Source organism: Cantharellus anzutake (assembly GCF_015039405.1).
Source record: "Cantharellus anzutake strain C23 chromosome Unknown EI90scaffold_1, whole genome shotgun sequence".
Lineage (NCBI taxonomy): Eukaryota > Fungi > Basidiomycota > Agaricomycetes > Cantharellales > Hydnaceae > Cantharellus > Cantharellus anzutake.
Window position 1 is genome coordinate 2,609,873 of NW_024066951.1, and position 20,014 is coordinate 2,629,886.

Sequence of the window (20,014 nt, forward strand, 5' to 3'; positions counted from 1 at the left end):
CCTTGTCCCATTATTCAAAGAGTATGATATGCGTCGAGAAGAACCTGGCACCTTGAATTTACCACGGAATCGAACAGTACAAGGGGGCTCCATCCGATTCTGAGCAGGATTCTCTGCAGATTGGTCGATGAAGTTGGCGGTGGGTAATCTGAGTAGAAACGGTTGGTGCGCCAAGTTTTCCAAATCGAGTCCGACACTCGTGAAGCCCGCCACGGTTAATTGTCGTCACCACAACTCCATTACATACTTCGGACTTGGTGCTCCATTCGAAGACAGGTTTCGACACGTGTACTGCTTATCGAGGTCATAAGGCAAAACTTGATGTCTCTTTTAGTGTTGGACTTTCCCAAGCTGTCGCTGCACACCGTTATGCTATCACTGGTTCTCGACTTGCACGTCCCTAACGCGATACACCGGACAGTGTCGACCTGTCGTCGATTTCGACTTTCCATTGTGCCAACATATTGCATCATCGATCGATCGAGACCTCGACATCATCAGTTAGTACGCAGAAACAGAGATCAGTACCTCAGTGATGATGATGAGGGATGCGAGAGAAAATGTGTTAGAGAAAGAAATGGATACGATATTAGAATTGAAAGAGGCGACTGTGATTTAGTGAACTCTGTAAATGTTTTATCAATGGTTTGCAATCAAAAATTGAGGTTGGTGTTCTCGAGCCGAATATCCAATTCAAGCTTGCCTGCCATGTGGGGGTAGTAAAGTGGCCGATGCAATGATAAGGATAGCATGTTCAGATGTGGACCATTTGTGCCTCGGAATGACGTCCGAGGTTGGAGAGAGCATTACGTAGATTCTCAACTGATTTGGCCAATTGAGGAGTGTGTGCTCCTGGGTTAACAGCAACTAGCTGGCGCCGGATTTTGACACATTCTTCGATGAATGGCAGCCCCTCCAAGTGTCGTCCGAGATTGGAAAGAGTAATATGTAGATTGTTGAGTGACCTGGCCAAATCCGGGGTGTATAATCCTGGGTTAACGGCAACTAGCTGGCGCCGGATTTTGACACATTCTTCGATGAATGGGAGTGCTTCCGAGTGCCGTCCGAGATCTGAAAGAGTAATATGTAGATTGTTGAGTGAGCTGGCCAAATCCGGGGTGTATAATCCTGGGTTAACGACAACTAGCTGGCGCCAGATTTTGGCACATTCTTCGATGAATGGGAGTGCTTCTGAGTGCCGTCCAAAATTGGAAAGAGCATGATATAAACTGTGGAGTGACTTGGCCAAATCCAGGGTGTATAATCCCGGGTTGACGGCAACTAGCTGGCGCCGGATTTTGGCACGTTCTTCGATGAATGGGAGCGCCTCCTCGTGCCGTCCGAGATTGGAAAGAGTAATATGTAGATTCTTGAGTGAGCTGGCCAAATTCGGGGTGTATGATCCTGGGTTAATGGCAACTAGTTGACGGTAGAGTTTGACGCTTTCTTCGATGAATGAGAGTGCCTCTGAGTGCTGTCTGAGATTGGCATGAGCATTATGTAGACTGTTGAGAGACATGGCCAAATCCGCGGTGTATGATCTTGGGTTAACGGCAACTAGCTGGCGGCAGAGTTTGATACTTTCTTCAATGAATGGGAGCGCCTCCGAGTGCCGTCCGAGGTCCGACAGAGTAACACATAGATTTTGTAGTGAGCCAGCCAGATTCGGGGCATATGATCCTGGGTTAACGGCAACTAGCTGGCGACGGAGTTTGATGCATTCTTCGATGAATGCAAGGCCCTCTGAGTGCCGTCCGAGATCCGAAAGAGCATTAGACAGATTGTGGAGTAAGCTGGCCAGAGTCGGGGCATATAATCCTGGGTTAACGGCAACTAGCTGGCGACAGAGTTTGACGCTTTCTTCGATAAATGCAAGCATCTCCGAGTGCCGTCCAAGATCCGAAAGAGCATTAGATAGATTGCTGAGTGAGATGGCCAAATCCAGGGTGTACGATCCTGGGTTAACGGTAACTAGCTGGCGGTAGAGTTTGATGCTTTCTTCGATGAATCCGAGTGCCTCCGAGTGCTGTCCAAGTTTGGCTAGGGTGACATACAGACTGTTGAGTGAATGGGCCAAACCCAGGGTGTAGGAACTTGAGTCCACAACAAGGCAACGGTAGAGTAGGACAGAATCATTTGCTGTCTCATATGCTTCCTGGAATCTTGAAAAAAATACCAAGTTTGGTGGAAGCCTGGCAAGCACCTTAGCCAGTGCATAAACAGCCCTGTGGTCAACAGCCAACTGGAAGACCATGAGATAGTTTCTTTGACAAAATTTATAACCCATACCTTAGCCCACCCAGGGAGCAACAAGATACTGACGTAGCGTTCCATTCGCACACAAACTTCCACCCACCGAGGTGCTTCCTGACCCAGAAACATACCAACTGACCCAGCAAGCTCCTCTGATGGTTCGTGGACCTCACTGAGGTGATGGATGATGTGGTAACATGCATAACGAAAGTGCTCAGATAACTCCTTTGGAGGAATGCACGGCATTTCATCCTTTTCGGTCAAGTTTCCAATCTGTCCTAAGCCCTTTACAGAGCAGAGACCCTCGTTCAAAATCTCGGTACATCGCAGGGCAACCCTGGCATTCTCCACCCCCACCGCTATGGGAGCGGAATGAGAGCTGATTGTTTGGGGATGCATCCGATCAACGATAAAATCGTGGAAAGACTGGTGTAATATGCGAACTGGAATGTGGGGATCCTCAGCTCCTGAGAGCAGAGGAGCAATTTCGGCAAACACATATTGAACAGAAGAATTGAGGAAAGGCGACAATATTGCATCCCAGGCTGTGACAGACAGAGGCTGCTGAGCAACGAAAATCGCTCCCATCACAATCGGGTAGTCGTGTGCGAAATCTTCATCCTCCCAATCAAACTTCTTCAAAATCCTCGTATATAGGTCATCCATCATCTTCTCAGTGGGCACCTTTGATCGTTTCGTGCCGGTGTCGAGCAGGCCCGATAGTGTTCTCATAGGATTCTTCTTAGGATTCTTCATGTAACGAAAGATGGTGCTGATCCAAATAAACAAGCCACCCGCTCGATCCAAGATCTTCTGTACCGCACTATCCTCATTTTGGAGTTTATGCGCTAAATTAGGATGCCAATTCTTAAGCTCTTGTAGCTGGAAACGGATGTACGCAGCACAGTCGTGCATATTTGTGTCATCCAGGAGATCGATGGTGAGGTGATTGATAGGGAAATGGCGTGAGAGGGAGCGATTAACAAGATCAACATGTCTCGAAGTAACGAAAAACTTTATGGAAGATGGTAACTTGGGTACTTCCTCGCAGAGAATCTTAGCAAGGGGTTGATATGCTTCTTCGTCACATTCGTCTAAAGCATCGATAATGACCACCATAGGATGGCTGGGACGCCGAAGGATATGGAGAGGTGAAGCCACCAATTCCTCGAACTGCATCGTGAACGGAGCTGTTGAGAGGGTGGGGTCTTTTCGAAGGGCAGAGATAATGAAGGCGCGGTAATCTGCATCACGGCTTGCTAGAGCTTGAGCAATGCCGCTGAATAAACAGTCCGGCTGTGGCTGTTCGCCAACTCTGAAGAAAAAGCACAGCAATAAGATAGCCTCCCTGTTACATCTATCTGCAATTGTGTGCACGATTGAAGTCTTGCCAGCGCCAGCGACAGAGGTCAGGAGCATCAGCCGGTTCTCATTATCCCCGGTGTTACGACACCAGTTCATAATACGCTCCGTGAGATCGACCCTGGTGCCTTCTAGGCACGCCACTGTTGAATCATGGTGGGCGATTTGAGGGTATCAGAGACTACTAAGGATTGGGTCACTCTCCAGACGGTCTAAGCTGTCCTCTATGGTCGATAATTTGACACCAATTGTTAAATTCGTCCTAAACTGCACCGGTCGAAATTCAGAATGATTATGGAGCAACACCGTGAGGAAAGCTACCTGAAACGATACCAATGCTTTGTCAAAACCTCTCTTTAGGCCCTCAATTCTTCCTGGATCTTTCAAGTGGGACCATGCATTTCTTACAGCTGACCGTTCCTCTAGTTTTCTAAGTCTTTGTTCGATTTCGGACTGGATCTCGTGTAATGCGCTGGTACTGGACGTAAGTATGATATCTGAAACCAACAACCAGTACAACATGCCTCCCAAGCTCGGTGACGCCCTCCATCCATGACGTTGCTTCTTTCGCTGACGTGTCATAAGACTTGATGGCTGAAACTACCTTGGCCATAGTGCTAGCTACGTATTCACCAAAATTGGTCCATTGCTCCTTGTTCTCCTTGAACTTCTACGTGGAGCAAACTGGCGTGAGCTTTCATTCACAATCAAGCTCGACTCAATACCGACTTTAACCTCGTCAAGGATAGCGAGTGCACCGCCAGTGGCCATCTTTAGAGGGGGGCACCAATCAGCCGTAGCATTCACAACCCTGAGAATTGGAACCGCCATGTCAACCCCCGCCACGAGATTATCGACCGTCTGCCTGAGAGTTTCAGCCTTTTTCCGTAGCGACATGGTTGATAGCGAGCAAGTGGATGGAGAGAGAGCTTTGGGCGCGCAATACACGTGTGAGCCCCTAAACGCTCAGAAGATAGAGCCGTCTGATTATGGAAGGTCAAGTAAGAATATGATATATCATTAACTATTTGGTCAACACCATATGGACCTCTGATCCACTATCAGCGGCAAATTTTAGCGGTGGCATGACCCGGGCTAGTTAGGCAATTGGTATGTACGGATGATAAGTACGCACAGCGCTAAATCCTACTGGACGAGAACCAGTATTACAGTGCCGCCTAGAACTGGAAGCAGGATGAATGTGATTAGGAGCGAGAACTAGATATGAACGAGCAAGGACCATGTAGTATGGGGGGTGCTGGTTGCGGCGCTCGCTTCGTACAGAGAGCCGGCGGTAATACGCGAAGCACGACATGGGGGTTGTGATCCAGTCTGACCTTTCATCAGGATCAGTTGGAGTGCTATCAGCTTTCACATGAGCATCACTAGGATGCCGGTAAGTAGCCGGGCACCGACTTTGCACGCCTAAGAAATGGGTCTCGGACAATCATAGAGGCTTGATACTTGTCGTTACATTACCGCTCTAATCTCATTATCAACCGCGCAGCTAAAAACAAACCTGACAATTGATGCAATAGCAAAAAAAATCAGGATCAGTTGACACGTGAAGTAGAAAATTTCTCGATGATCCCATTGTCGCCCACCAAGATTCAACTTGGAAGGCACCAGGACTGCTCGGGCGTGTCATGACGTGGTGTCAGCAACATGGAGGATAGCGAGAAACGTGAATCGCTGTTTACGGCCGCGTCTCGGCCGGTGCCGGTCAACATCCCTGAACCCGCCACTCTTCCCGCCGTTTGGCGCACTTTATTTTCGCCACAGATACAACGTGTACAGGCAGCACCACGAACACTCTTCGAATAACACTCTTAAAGCACATCCTCTTTGATGCTTCAGATTCTTTGTCACCTCTGACCTCGTTGATCGCTACCTCTCACTTCCTTGATCGCGTCAGCATTAGTCTCTCGGGTGGTGCTAATGTGCAGTACTGCAATATCTACATCTATGCAGATTGAAGGATATGCATCCCCAACTAAAATGATCAACTCGATAAATTGGCTCGAGACATATCAGAACGAGCGGGTGGCTTGTTCATTTGGATCAGTACCGTGTCTCACTGCTAGATGAGGGAGACTGGTTGTTCTCCTGACAGAATTCTTTGATGGTAGTGCGAATCGATCGAAGGCTTCCGCTGAGAAAGCGACGGATAGCCTATATATTGGAGAAGTGTGATTGGAACGATGAGTACCCGATTGTGACGGGAGCTTTCTCAATGGCACAGCAACCACTGTCTGTTGCGGCTTGGGATGTTGTTCTGCCACCATTCCTGGAATCGGACATCTGGCTGAACTTGCACCCCTCATCTCGGGGGTTGGGGACTATGACATGCCGATTCGTACTCCATATCAATTCTTTCATGGCGTTCTGATGGACAGAATCTCACCGCACCTCGTTTCTCAGTGTATACGAGGAGAGAGAATGCCAGAGCAGCCCTGTGCTGCGTCGAAATCCTGCACAAGCACCTTTTTTGCTTTATGAAGGATTTAGGACCGATCGACGATTTGTCCCGGAAAGAAGCTACGTTGCCAATTCCATTCCTCGAGAGATGCTATCTAAGCAAGTTCTATTACGCAATGTTGGCATCTCGTGTATCACCTCAACCAGCGGCTAGAAGCGCTTTATGTGCCAATCCACACATCCCCCCCCGTCAGCAAATAATGCACTGGGTTGGAAGTCCGCGTGAGAACGGAAGGGCACAATTGGTATTTCATCGATCGTTCCCTTGTATGAATCGTCGACAGCGATCATGAGGCGCTCTTATTCAGTCTCATGTTCCTTCAGTTGACCGTTGATCGGACTTTCAAAGCAGTCATTCAGATTTGGGTCAAATACATGTATATGAGCGGTAATCTTGGATTTGCCAAATAATTCTGTTGCGCTCTGTCGTTGGCCTTGTGCAGAGTCCTACACCCAGAAATTAGCCCTCAAGTGCTCCATAGTCTTTAAAGTACCACTTTCGGAACCTTGGGCAGCACTCCGAGACGCTCCGTCTGATTAAAGAAAGTGTTTTGACTCTGACATGGGCATCTACCCACATTGTACACCCCGAACTTGGCCCCAAGCGCTCCATATATTCACTCGGGAGTCTTAGGAGGCATTCCGAGGCGCTCTCTGTGATCGAAGCAAATGTTAAACTCTGGCGTGGGCTAGTCGCCATCCATGCACCCCGGAGCTAGCTCGAGCGCTCAGACACCTCTCAACTATCTGCGAAGCGCTCCCCATGATCGAAGAATATGTCGGACTCTGGCGCGAGTTAGACGTCATCCATCCGACATCATACACCCTGGAACTGGCTGATGACGCTCTCAAAGGGGTCTCAACATATCATTCAAAAAAAAACTTGGGGTGGCCGTCCCGACGCGCTCGCCCCGTGATCGACATGATTGGACGGCAGTGAAACCGGTGAGGCCACGTTTTGCCTCGCGTGCGCATGCAGTTCCTAAAGATGAGTGGCCGGGAGTGGGATATACCTTGCAGAGCGCGAGTTGAACCCGACTGTTCCCAAAAAAGGAATATATGGGCTGTTGCGTATATACTTTCGGGCTAGTGCTGCGAAGGTTACAGGGGATTGATTTAGCCAGCATACATATATGGAAGCAGTGAGTCGGATCCCCGTAAGGACAGTGGAGTGGGCAGACATACAGGGGAGGCCCAAGTTGGTCAATGTCCCCTGTGGCTCGCGTAGATATCCGCGACATAACATCGAAGCCATCCGATCGTGTGTTGCTCGAGTATGTGGGAAAATGAAGAGAAAAAAATATAGGCGTGGACCGATGCAGAGGGCGCCTCTGGGTGATTGCCACGAGGACTAGGTGACAGGGGGGGAATGTCCTTTTCTTTCGTCAAGGCGTCAACCACCCGTTCCTATGAAGAGTTTGGGAGGAAAGACAGGCAGGGGGCCCGATGCATCCCTGGAATGCCTCAGTTGTACTGTAATCGCTTGAAACGCCCCACAATGAGGATAAGTCCTATTGAAGGATAAATTGAAAGACGAGTGATCATTCCTCGACGCACCTGGCGCCTCACGTCCATCTTCCCAATTAATAAATGCCAAAATTCGTAGAAGAGAACTTGATCAATTGTAACTCATGAGCGTGAACAGTAGCGAAAGGATGCCCAGCCTTGGAATATTACTTCAGGCTTCGGGTGAAAATTGATTCTGTCTGTCTCGCCACGGTCCTCGCCGCGCAGTACTATGGGGCGCATGCATACATTATTGGTGCAATGATGAATTGTCGTTGTGTTAGCGTCGGTTCTGAGAAATTTGCGGGACGTCTGACACGATCCGCTCTGTCGGTACGACATGATAAAGCATCAAACGGAACGATATGATCAACCGTCTTACACAACAAGGATCAATGTGCGGAGCATCAATCGAGGGATTGGGGATGTTGCGCGCTTAAGTGATTGTGGATGGTGTGATGGAGCAATTACGTAATATTATCCAACTGATAGGCGCCGCTTGCGCGCCTATTAACGAACCGAGCGCGTGAATTTGATGGGATGCATATGAACGGAGGCATTTATCATATGCATGTAACCGCGCCACCCAGTGGAGATGCATGTGCATATGGGCTACCTAATTAGTACTAACTGCCAACGATGGCCGAGCCAACTCTTGACGTTTGTGTATCCTTATTTTGTAATGGGCGATCATCCCTGAGCTTATGGGATCAACCTAGTATTCATGGCTGTGGCTGAGGAATACATCACACTTGGGGCGGCTTCTTCTTTCTACTTTAGTAGTGGCTTAGGATTCTACTTAAACATCAACGGAAGAAAGAAGGGGCTGAGCAAAGGAGCGACCCCTTCCTTCAACATTGGCCTCCCCCCCCCAATTTCTCCTTAGGCGAGGTGATCTATTCCTCTATCTCTTGTCCTTAGCCGAGAGTACCGTACTTCTATAAGTTCTGCCTCCACGTCTCCGTACTATAGCTAGCTCCTGGTGCCACCCACCACCAAACATACCAGAGACTAGCTCAGTAGCACTTTGCAACCGCTCCCTTCGTCAGACACCAACACAGACGAATACCAATCATGTCGGAAGATCTGGAAATAAAATCTTCGCTTGATCATTCTCCTCATCTTCGAATGAAAGACTCGGAGGAGCAAGCAAAGGTGGAGATGATTGAGGAAGAGCTCGAGTTGCATACACTTCACCGTGGATTGAAGTGAGTTATCACTTCCCCTCCCCCCCTCTTCTTCCTCCTGGGCCTGTCTCTCTACCTTGCTGGTTTGAGCGGGGAAAGGTTGTGTGGATGTCTGGGCATCTGTTTCGTGGTGATCGTCCTCCCGTCCTCCGGCCCCGCCCCTTCCCTATCCCTCCAAGTGCCGTTCGCAGCTTGGGGATGGGTTCAGAGCTGTCCGTGCTTCTGGTCTAGTAGTAGACTCCATGACTGCTTCTCTTTCCCCGGCCAATGATAAACAAATTAGATCCAATCCTAACTGCCCCCCTTTTTTTTCCACTATGTTAGAGCGCGTCAAATCTCGATGATTGCGTAAGTTAATTATCCTACTTAATTATGAGTCCATTTTTTGAACTCTTCATGATTTAGACTCGGTAACGAACAAAATAATATCTCTCAAGATGAAAGTCTAATTTTTAATAATTGCATTCTATTCTCCCCGATGTAACATTCCCGTACAACTCTGCAAACGTCAACAACACACACACACCCGCACGATACGATAACTTGACGAATGGGACTTCTTACGCCACGCTGAACCCTACTAGGGGGTGCAATTGGTGCGTAACTGTCAATGACTTTCTTCACATTCAGCTCCCGTCTTCATCCCTCTCCAACCCGTTCCATTTCGTCATGAATAACAACAATGTTATTGACGAAACAATATTATCCAGGAACTGGATTGATCATTGGTTCTGGAACGGCTCTCAGAAGAGGAGGGCCCCTTGGTGCGTCGACGTCGTCAATCGGGTTCCTAAAGCGCTCGTTCATCCTTCTCACATATGTGTGCGCGCGTTGTCCTTTTTTTTTTATACTGATCGTAGGTATATTAATTGGGTACTCATACGTTGGGTGAGTGATTTCCAACACTTTTTCTCTCTACTGCTTCCTCGGCTGTTCGATTTGCGTCTTAACCCTCCTTCCCCCTTTCTTCTTTTTTTTTTTCTTGCTGTAGGTTTATTTGGTCAGTGCACACAAGCTCGTTCTACCCTTCGAATAACGGAATCTATCTAAACACTTTGAACGGTATTGTTTTTATTATTGTTTTGTTTTTTTTTTTTTTTTTTTAAATAGCTATATGGTGATGGTTAGCTTGGGAGAGGTAAGTACGAGTTCAGTTCCCCCATCCTCTCCTCCTTCTGATGATTATGTTACATACAAGATGTCGGCATACCTACCCAACAAGAAAGGTTTTGCAGGCTATGTAAGTCGATTCTCGTCTCTCTAAATTCTCTTCATTCCCCCCTTCTCGCCTTTGGCGTGTATATAACTGACCGTTCCCATTCTTTTTTTATTTATGGTTCCATTTATGTAGGCAAGCCGATTCGTCGATCCTGCGTACGTCACGTCCCACCTCTCGGACATTCTACTACTTGGAGACGATGAAATTATTCAAATATTGCATTCATTGTAGACTCGGATTCGCGTTGGGATATAATTACCTGTTCAAATACCTTATCGTCACGTAAGCTAAAATGCTCTTACCCTGCCCTTCTTCCTTCGTACAACGTTCGCTCACTCTCGTTTTGCTTTTGCTTTTTTCTTTTCTTTTCTTTTCAGGCCAAATAATATTAATGCTGCGGGAGTCGTGATTCGGTATTGGGACACTCACCTTCGAGTTCACATTGCCGTTTGGATGGTCATCTTTATTTCTCTCGGTAAGTCCACTCCGTTTCTTTTCCTTTTTTTTGGTGGCGGTGGAGGTCAAAACATCTTCTCACTCTCTCCTCTTTTTTCTCTTCTCAAAAAGTCTTTTTGGTGAATATGCTTGGCGTGCGCGTATTTGGGGAGTTGGAATTCTGGCTATCGAGGTGAGTTCGGATTTATTTATTTTTTTGGTCGCCATGGGGTGGTGGTGGTGGTGGTGGTTGCGCCCGCGCGAAAAAATGAATCCTTACCACCAACTTGTAGTATCAAAGTGATAACGCTTACTGGGTTGATACTGTTCGGTATTATCGTCGATTTGGGAGGGAATCCTAAACATGATCGGATTGGTGAGAGAGAGTTTCACCCTTTTTTGCCTGCCTCCTTTGTTCGGGCACGCGCTTGTAATATGGGGATGCTCATGTTGGGGGTGAACATATTTCAATATTTAGGATTCCGACATTGGCATAGCCCGGATGGACCGATGGGACAGTATCTGAAGGACGGTAGTTTGGGTACCTTCCTTGGATTTTGGTATGTAGGCATTTTTCCTGTCACCCCCCTTTCTTCCTGCTTTCGCTCCTAACTATTATGCAAATGTGGCAAAATCTGATGGATTCCCTCCTTCGTTTCTCCTAGGTCGGTCGTAAGTGGATTATGCCATACGTATACGCACACCCAATGACTTAGTACGGTAACGGCGCGTACGGTGACACGTCGGACGTAGATGATCAATGCTCTGTTTGCATATATGGGTACCGAGCTCATCGGTGTCACCGTTGGGGAAGCTCAAAATCCAAGGGAGAACATTCCAAAAGTGAGGCGTCATTTATATATATATATATTGTTAGCAAAAAGATTGCTCACCGGCTGGCATTGGCCCTTTGCCCCTTGACAGGCAATCAGGAGGACGTTCTGGCGTATCGTGATTTTCTAGTGGGTTCATCATTTTTTTTATGGGTTATTTCAAAGGATTTGGATCCCGGGTTTTACTGATGTCGGTTTCTTTTCTTTTCTTTTCTTTTTTTTTGGCTCTTGCGTATTTTCTTGGTTTCGTGATATCGTGCAGCATCGGGAGTGTGTTTGTTATTGGGTTGATTGTCCCTAGGACAAGCCAAGCCCTTTTCATCGCTACTAAGAAATCGGTAAGTGAGAGAGATATGTATAAAGGACCGGCAGAGGAACATTTATGAATGGTCGGTTTTGGAATTGGGTTCGGATGCTTTTTTTTTCAGACTGGAGCTTCTGCTTCGCCTTTCATCGTTGGTATGCCACTCGCTCCTGGTGGGCCATGCACTGAATCTGACTGACCCCGTCGTCCCTGCCTACAGCTGCTGACCTTCTTGGGATTCATGCACTCGGACACATCATCAATGCATGCATCCTCATTTTTGTTTTGGTATGCAGCATGCCTCACGCTTTGACTGTAAATAATCACTAAATTGGGGACGTTTTCCTCCTGCTCTAATAGTCCGCTGCGAACAGTGATTTGTACATTGGGTACGTACCCTCTATCCCCCTCTTTATGCAGATTGCCTTTATTAACGAGCCTTCCTTTCTCTCTCAGCTCGCGTACCCTCTTCGCTCTCGCCGCAGAGGGGAAAGCACCTTCTATCTTCAAACGCGTGAATGGATTGGGCGTGCCATGGCCTTCCCTTATCCTGTGCACGACCTTTTGCAGCTTGACGTTTTTGAACGTCACGAAATCCGCAGCTCAGGGTGAGTTGTGACCGGGTTCTCTCCCACACTTCAAAGCGGATAACTGATAAATGTGGTGGCTGTGTGTAGTCTTTGGGTATTTCACTAATCTTGTGACTTTGTTTGGTGCTTTCACTTGGAGTACGTTGTCCCTTATTCCTGTGTCGTTTCCCATCGATACTGATGCCCGATTCTTTCCCCCCTCTTCAATTGGTCCAGTGTGTATTCTGTACTCACACATGTGAGTGAGAAGATGCGCTCCCCACTTTCTAATCTTATCGTCCGTGCATGTCTGCAGTCGGTTCATGAGAGCACTAAAAGTTCAAGGGATCTCGAGGGAGCGTCTACCTTACAAAGCACCCTTCCAACCTTGGGGAAATTACTTTGCTCTCGTTAGCACTGTGATCATTACTTTCTTCAAAGGATTTGATACGTTCATTCCTTGGGATAAAAGTGAGTGGATTATCCCCCATAGAATGTTGATTCCCAATTCTGATGCCTTTATCCATCGTTTTCAGCCAACTTCATAACGTACGTCCACAGTAGGAGGTTCTCCGCGTTGCGACACTGGGAGTAACTCGATCATAACAGTTCTTACATTGGCGCACCAATTTTCTTCATCTTGTGGCTCGTACGTGTCCCATTCCCAAGCACTTATATAAACCAACGAACTCTAACCCTTTTTTTTCCCCTTAGGGCTACAAATTTTTCTACAGAACTCAAGTCGTTCCTCTCGCCGAAGTCGACTTGATATCTGGGAAGCGTCAAATCGATGAGGCTGAAGCTCGGTACAAGGTTGAGGTGGATGCTAGAGGTCCAATGACGGGGTGGCAGAAGTTCGTGGCTGCTTTGTGAAAACGTTCCTTATGGACAGCTGGAGAGTCTCCACGATGGGCAATCGATTTTCAGTACTCAGGGACTGAAACTGTTTGTTGCGTAAAAACAAATTATTTTGCGATCCAGCCTCCTATCGAAACATCAGTTCGGTGTAAAACCCCGACAATTCTTTCTTTCCCTCAATGACTTCACCCTGATAATGCAATGTACATATATATTTATGTGGGCTCATTAGAGATGTTTCTTGAACAAGGATTTTGCAATGAATTGCCAGTATTCAATGCGCGGCGAATAACGCGCGCTTGCATGCGGCGCAAGCCCAGCCACAGTCGCGTTGAAGATCCATTATGTAAGCCATGGCAATAAGGTTGGCTTATTTGCAAGGGTGCAAAGGCAAGAGATGAGGGGCTCCCTGGACTCGACATTGCGCAAGCGTTTGAAAGCATGTACAAGTGCCTACTTTTGAATTGTTCCTCAAGTGCTCGTGACCTTGAGCTCATGGATTGACTAAGTAGTGCGGGAGCTGTTCCGCTCCAGAACCACAGGTCTGATTCTTAATAATAGACCCTCTTCGAAATATTCTGCGTGAGGGCCGCACCAGTACTGATCAGTTTCACTAGCTGGGAACCTACTTCCTGCTTGTATACAAGAAACTTGAACCTTGGGAAATTAACGCGCTACTCTCTGCGCAGACACACACGCATACGGATAACCTCTTCCCCACACCCTCTTCCAATTGGGTAACCGGCGTTGGTAGAAAATGTTTGCCCTCGCTACCCGCCTTAGGCCTTACGGGGATTTGGGGACGGCGAACCTGCCAGGTACCGATGGAATTAATATTCATGCACGGACGGAGGGGCTGCTGCTATCGTAAGTCCCGCTTTGTGTATCCATCCATGCTGCAGCTCTTCCAGACCTCTCATCATGTTTATTTCATTTTGTCTCTCCCAAATATATCAGGCGAGCGACGAGCGATTCCAACGGGGGAGCGACTTCAAACAACACCGGGCGTGTCATATTCTTCTCTTTCGTCGGAATCGCTGTTCTCATTGTCATAGCGGTCAGTTTACGCAAAAGGGCTCAGATGCATCGAAATAATCCGTCGGGAATTGTCCCCCCTGGGAGCTCGTACTGGTCTCGCTCTACTATGAATAATGATCGTCCCGGGGTGGGTCAGAGGAGTCCGGACGGCGATGGTGCTGCGGCACGATCTTGGTCCGAAAGAGAACGATCGTATCCTCTCGAGGAACAGCCACTCCCTCCCCCCTACGCTAGCCATCACCGTCGCTCTAGCAGAGAGGATTCCTATCTACCATTTCCTCACCTTCCACTTGGCGCTCGTACCCGTCAGCCTCGCGTGTCGCCTGACTACCCTATCGATTTTCTTTTCATGGATCTGTATACAACCCGCATGCGAGGTTTCGAAAGATCGTCATCGCCTGTTCCTTCGTACGAGGAACCGAAACTTTATTCTGGTACCTCAATAACCGTCACCCATTCACCGGAAACGGAAGAACCTGAGCCTGATCAAGCAGACAGTAAGGAATTCGACATTTTGCCACTAGCCTCACCATCTTCGAAGGAAAAGGAAACGAACGAATGCCCCATATGTTTCGAAGGTTTCTCGCTTGAGCGCCCGGCGGTTATAGGTGCACCGTGTGGTCATATCCTATGTAAACGATGCTGGAGGCTCATCGTGGATGCTTCTAAACAAGCTACTGTTGCCTCCAGGAGGTATAGCAGTAGGAGTATTATGGGGAGTGGGAGTGGGAGTGGGAGCGAGGTGGGAGCGAGATGTCATGCGTGTAGAATGCCTTACATTCGGAAGAGACATGACTCGCAAAAGATGGGTAAAGATGGAAAGAGTGAAGGTGGGGACGACCGTGGAGAGGCAAGATGATGGCGTCACTTTCTCTCTGATGCAATTGCCGTTCTGAGGCTCGGAGCCTGCGCATTCCGCCTTCTCTCATCTTCTGTACCTCATCCTCTGCCAAAAACTCCATGCTGCACATCCAACTCTTGCTCAGCTTCCCCCTTCTCATACACCTGTGTCACGAATCAGAACGAGTTATGTGTGTCCATGTTGGTTGCACAATATTTTTGATTTAACTTTGTATATATCTGTATTTCACGAACTGCCTTGTCTCTACCTACATAGTGTACTTTTTTGTTTTGCTCCATCTACATATCGTCACTTGTACATATCATGGCCAGTTCCGATTATATTCGCATTATTGATTTCGGGACTCCACTGATGACTGCAAATAACATTCCAGGAACAATGACTTTCCGTATTGGAGCACCGTTAGACAGACGCACACTAATTTACACGAGGCCGTGGTGACAGGAGTTGCACAGCGATTGACTCGATGCCGCCGGGTATCGTAATGACAGTTATTATTATAATTATGCAGATTCCAATAGACTTCGCCTACCTGAGAAAGACTGACGATGAACACATACACGAGGAGGGTGGTGTGTCCTATCTTACAAGGGCACACACCAAAAGGGTAAATTCCGTTCAATCTACGAGACGACCCCGTTTCATTTATTTGTTTTATTCTGGAGAATATACATGCTTAGCCTGAAAGGTGCAAGCTCTATCCAGTGTTCCGTCCAACCCTCAAGTACATAAAAGCCTCGGATCATTGCCTGCAACTGGCGATTCTTTAATTGCCATGCATGGCTTCGGATCTTGCCTAGACAGTGTCCAAAAGGGGGAAGGTAGTCCCACCACTCAAAGCGGGTGTCACCCCTTGCAAACCATCTCATCGCTCAAGCAGCCATCAGTGCTCGCTCAGGCGACCAGAAGCAAAGTCATGGCCAGAGTCGGGGAAAGGGTATCGCTCTCGTTGCAAGACCGATTATGTAAGCGTATCCGCCGATCAGTCACGAGCGCCCACTGACATTTGACATAGCGAAAGTAACGGCACAGCCCAAGACACACCTCTTTTTGGGAGTGTCAAGATGCCCGCTAAGAGAACCGTTTCGTGTTTTCGCGTGACCCTTACCTTCTCACTTGTTCACTCTTATACCGCAAGCCGCTTCAACTTTTTTCTTTCCTCTCCAACGTAAAAAGTTCACGCCCGACCGCTTCCTTGTGGATCCTCGTACTTTCTCGAGTGGTCCTGGTATTGTCGAAGAATGGTTACCCTTGTTGATCGCCCAAATTACGGTGGGGACCCAGCTATAGGTGGAGGAACTCCAGAAGGGCGTTTACTGCCGTAAGTCTTGTGAAACCCAGTTGCAATCACAATGGTTCTTTCGACCTGATGCTTTCCATCTCCATCGAACTCCTCTTTGGGTGTTACCCCTTACCATGTCGGCTGTCACACTCGCAGGCGGGGATCGCATCAAGTTGCTCCGCCTAGTACAGGATGGATAGTTTTCTTCTGTTTCGTCGTTGTGGCCGTCCTGATCGTCATAGCAGTAAGTATATGCAGAAGGGGTCGGATGCATCGAAATTACCCGTTGGGAATCTCCCCACCTGGGCACACATATTGGTCTCGCTCTGCTTTGTATGATGGGGATCAGACTACTGGGTCGAGGACGATGCGTGGGATGAGTGGCGTAACTACTGCAGGTGGTACCGCAGGTGAAGCGAACGGGGAAGCACACCCATATTACATCACTGCGCAGCTCTTTCCCGGAGCACATCGATCATCTGCTTACGAAGACCCGTCCCCTCTCTTCATGGATCAACAACATCACCCCGGCAGTTACCGTCTACCGTTCCCTATTCCTCCACATAGCGCTCGCACTCGTCAACCTCGCATATCATCCAACTTTCCAGTGGAGTTTCTTTTCTCTGGTCGGTACACCCTTCCGCTGCTAGAGGTAGGGAGAGCACCATCACCGGTCCCTTCATACGAGGAACCGAAATTCTATACTGGCGCTTCAATAAATGCTGCTCATCCCCCCGCCACGGCGTCCGACGAACTGGAGAGCCAGCCACTTACGTCATCATCATCAGAGGAAGGAGGAATAGACGAATGTCCTATATGTTTCGAAGGCTTCTCACCTGACCGCCCAGCGGTCGTGGGCGCACCATGTGGCCATACCCTCTGTAAACGATGCTGGGATTTGATCGTGGAGGACTCTAAACAAGCCATGAGGCATAGCTTCAGAGGTGTTACTGCGGGTGAGATTGGGGAGGAGGCAGGAGCGAGATGTCATGCGTGCAGGATGCCCTATGTTAGGAAGAAGAGGGACGAGATGCAAACTTCGAGTGAAATTTATAAGGGTGGAAAGGGATACGCTAGCGGAGGAGAGACAGAGGAAGAAGGGGAGAGAAAAGAGGAATCCTGATCAAGGTAAGAATATATTTTTCGTTCTCCATTCTTGCTGGTGTTTAAAGCAACTATGTCCCAGTGTTCGACCTCTGCACGCACGACCTCCGAATCCATCTTCACGCCTCAAAACATTAAAACTGGCCGACGATCTATTTTCATTTGCTCCTAATTCCTCATATCCCCACCCTTATTGTTATATCGTGATATCGTCCTCAAGTTTCAAGTGTATTTCTAGTGTGTGAGTCGTTTGTTCAAACTTGTTTCGGGATCTGTGTTGTACACTGTTTTGCGGGCCACTTTGTTTCCGGTTGCACCGAATAAACTTTCTGCCAAGGCCCCAAGCTGGGGGATACACCTGATTCGGCGTCTCCAGTCCCTGCGAAAGTGCGTTAATGACTACCGGTTAGAGATCAGTGCCCATTATACAAGGCACAAGTCTCAATGAGTTCTTGAATCTCAGCACAATGAAGTAAATGTCTCAGGTAGGAGCGGGCGGTTCGTGACCGATTGTGCCTAAACAATTTATGCTCCGAAAATCTGGGCGAGATGGGCAACCAGTGGGATCCTTGTGGGGTGATGCAGGGTCGCATCTGATCACACCTCGTTCAGGGTATCTCCTCCATTTGTTATCTTGCTGGAAAGGTGGAGCCGGGCGACGGAAGGGGGGACTGGCAAAATGTGTTGACTCTGTTGTGTTGGATTCCTTCGCAGGAGTTCAGGGCTAGAACACAGCGCAATAATGCTGTATTTTGATTACTTCCAAACTAGCATTCATCATGGATGATTACATTCCAACCCTTTGCCGTCATAGCTTAGTGAGTATTCCGTTTCATTCCACACCTGCGCAATTGGCGCTTGCTGTTCTATAGGCTGCTTCGCCTGTCGATTCGAACGATTTCCTCAAATGAAGTACGGGGCACACGCCAGTCCAACATCGGCCCAAGCTTTGTCAACTGCCTCCACTACTTCTTGGGCCAGTGGGCCTTTGGCACTAAATACAAAGCTCGGTGAGTTTCACGAAGATAAGAGCAAGTGACAAGATGTACCTATCTTCGAGGTTCTGCCTGAGTTGAGCAGCGCTGCTGGCCCCAAGAATAACGCCGTCCTCCGGTTTCAGGATGCTGTGGTGCTGAACCCATCTAAGCGCGATTTCGGTTAGTCGCAACCCATGTTTCTCCTGCAGTGAAATCAATAAATGTGAGCATTTGCAAGTGATCGAGGGAGGAAACTAAGACGGGAGTTGAGCACTGGAACATCATTACTCACCGCTACAGGCTTCAGACCTTCGAGTGCGCTCAGATATGCATTCTTGAGGTAACGAGCACGATACCTAGGTCCTAAGCCAGAGACTGGATGAAAGCGACCGCCTTTTTCTCCTTCGTCCGTCACACTCGTAAGCTTTCCAGCGAAGAAACCACCTAGGCATCGATGAGCAGAATAAGTAAAACGAAAAAGAGATGTGTTACTGATAAAGATACGAATCAACCATACCTGCCAACGGATTATAGATTACGAGACGAATGTTGTACTTTCGAAGGCAAGGCACAAGTTCTGGTTCAATGGAACGAGTGATTCCATTGTATATCGCTTGATAGATTCCTGGGAGGACCCAGTCATTCGCTTTGCAGATCCCGACTATTTCAGCGACCTTGCATAGTGTTAAGATTTGCGCCTACGTCAAGATGCTAAATTAGGGCTTACCTCCCACGCTGCGAAATTTGACAGACCAAAAATTTCGCTAACAGAGACTCGCCTTTAGAGCCCAGAATCAGGTGTTCATTACTTGGCTACTCACAATAACCCTTCTTGGTATAGTTTGTTGATCTCGCCAACGGTTTCCTCGAATGGGACACTGTGATCAGGAGCATGTAGATACAGCACTCGAACCTTGCTGCGACCAAGCGCGGCAAGAGAAGCTTTGAAGGTCTCGCGAAGCTTCTCGGGCTTATGATCTCCCGGTGTGAAAGGGAAGACTTTAGTATCGATGGTGGCATTTCCAAGATTTAACTTGGATAGGTACTACAAAACGGCCCCAAGGTTGGTCAATCCCGCCAAACGGAAAAACAAGGCTGCCCATCGTGTGGCGTGGGAATGCAGCGGCACCCACCTCCTCTGTCGTTCCTTTCCCATAGGCTCGGGCGGTGTCCAATTCGGTGTATCCTTCGCCAAGAAACACGTCAATGATGGTTTGCGCTTCTTCAAGAGTGAAAGTCCGCGTCCCGTTCTTCCCTTCCTCCCCAATCGTCATCGTTCCGAAAATGAGAGGAATGCCTATGAGAGGAGAGCGCCGGAGACCGTCAGCATTATTCGTCGCGAGATATCCATGATGGGCATGGCCCCAACTCTTACGTGGCATCTTGGATGAGTGATTATGGTGGCTACTGCTGCTGCTACTCTAGGTGTATTTATACTATAACCAGTTATCCTCCACCTCCACATCGAATTGATAGGGGCGTGCGTAACCACAGAATAGCTAGCCGATGCCGATGCCGTCCACCTCCGCATCGATCCGTCGCTAGTAATACGTGTACCTGCAGTAGAGCGCGGTTCCATGTGTCCACACCAGTTGAAAAGCGTGGGAGAATCTGTTGGGGCAATCACGTGTTTTGTGGCAGAGGATTCAGAATCTGAATCAATTTGACAGCTCGATTGCTCCTCATGGCAAATGGTTCAAAACGACAGAAGGCCAAAAGGATACTCAAATCCCTCCCAAACAGCGAC

The 20,014-nt window shown here is 48.3% G+C and overlaps 5 protein-coding genes across 5 annotated transcripts; 3 read left to right on the forward strand and 2 right to left on the reverse strand.

Moving 5' to 3' along the window:
• Positions 1-737: 737 nt before the first annotated feature.
• EI90DRAFT_56856 (uncharacterized protein) lies at positions 738-4,171 on the reverse strand. The gene is made up of 4 exons (XM_039067810.1): positions 4,140-4,171; positions 3,937-4,087; positions 2,290-3,882; positions 738-2,242 (listed from the first exon to the last, which is right to left on the reverse strand). Exons 3-4 carry the CDS (start codon positions 3,712-3,714, stop codon positions 755-757), a joined length of 2,913 nt encoding a protein of 970 aa, XP_038924096.1. The 5' UTR covers positions 3,715-3,882; positions 3,937-4,087; positions 4,140-4,171; the 3' UTR covers positions 738-754.
• Positions 4,172-8,259: 4,088 nt separating this feature from the next.
• On the forward strand, positions 8,260-13,249 carry EI90DRAFT_3028752 (dicarboxylic amino acid permease). Its single transcript, XM_039058073.1, has 28 exons — positions 8,260-8,807; positions 9,111-9,134; positions 9,366-9,382; positions 9,497-9,550; positions 9,647-9,674; positions 9,778-9,786; positions 9,897-9,924; positions 9,985-10,026; positions 10,138-10,160; positions 10,237-10,287; positions 10,383-10,480; positions 10,573-10,633; positions 10,734-10,816; positions 10,919-11,000; positions 11,106-11,112; positions 11,194-11,283; positions 11,365-11,402; positions 11,536-11,611; positions 11,702-11,732; positions 11,798-11,865; positions 11,938-11,966; positions 12,034-12,185; positions 12,255-12,305; positions 12,384-12,405; positions 12,463-12,617; positions 12,683-12,695; positions 12,756-12,795; positions 12,861-13,249. Exons 1-28 carry the CDS (start codon positions 8,674-8,676, stop codon positions 13,017-13,019), a joined length of 1,665 nt encoding a protein of 554 aa, XP_038924097.1. The 5' UTR covers positions 8,260-8,673; the 3' UTR covers positions 13,020-13,249.
• Positions 13,250-13,369: 120 nt separating this feature from the next.
• EI90DRAFT_3149602 (uncharacterized protein) lies at positions 13,370-15,272 on the forward strand. The gene is made up of 2 exons (XM_039065601.1): positions 13,370-13,871; positions 13,962-15,272. The coding sequence occupies exons 1-2, from the start codon at positions 13,762-13,764 to the stop codon at positions 14,899-14,901; spliced, it is 1,050 nt and encodes a 349-aa protein (XP_038924098.1). The 5' UTR covers positions 13,370-13,761; the 3' UTR covers positions 14,902-15,272.
• A 958-nt stretch (positions 15,273-16,230) lies between these two features.
• Positions 16,231-17,427, forward strand: EI90DRAFT_57278 (uncharacterized protein). The gene is made up of 2 exons (XM_039067815.1): positions 16,231-17,314; positions 17,373-17,427. Exon 1 carries the CDS (start codon positions 16,455-16,457, stop codon positions 17,307-17,309), a length of 855 nt encoding a protein of 284 aa, XP_038924099.1. The 5' UTR covers positions 16,231-16,454; the 3' UTR covers positions 17,310-17,314; positions 17,373-17,427.
• A 587-nt stretch (positions 17,428-18,014) lies between these two features.
• Positions 18,015-19,571, reverse strand: EI90DRAFT_3028761 (Aldo/keto reductase). Its single transcript, XM_039058074.1, has 7 exons — positions 19,401-19,571; positions 19,089-19,312; positions 18,995-19,031; positions 18,785-18,941; positions 18,560-18,711; positions 18,340-18,470; positions 18,015-18,284 (listed from the first exon to the last, which is right to left on the reverse strand). The coding sequence occupies exons 1-7, from the start codon at positions 19,539-19,541 to the stop codon at positions 18,194-18,196; spliced, it is 933 nt and encodes a 310-aa protein (XP_038924100.1). The 5' UTR covers positions 19,542-19,571; the 3' UTR covers positions 18,015-18,193.
• Between the last annotated feature and the right edge of the window lie 443 nt (positions 19,572-20,014).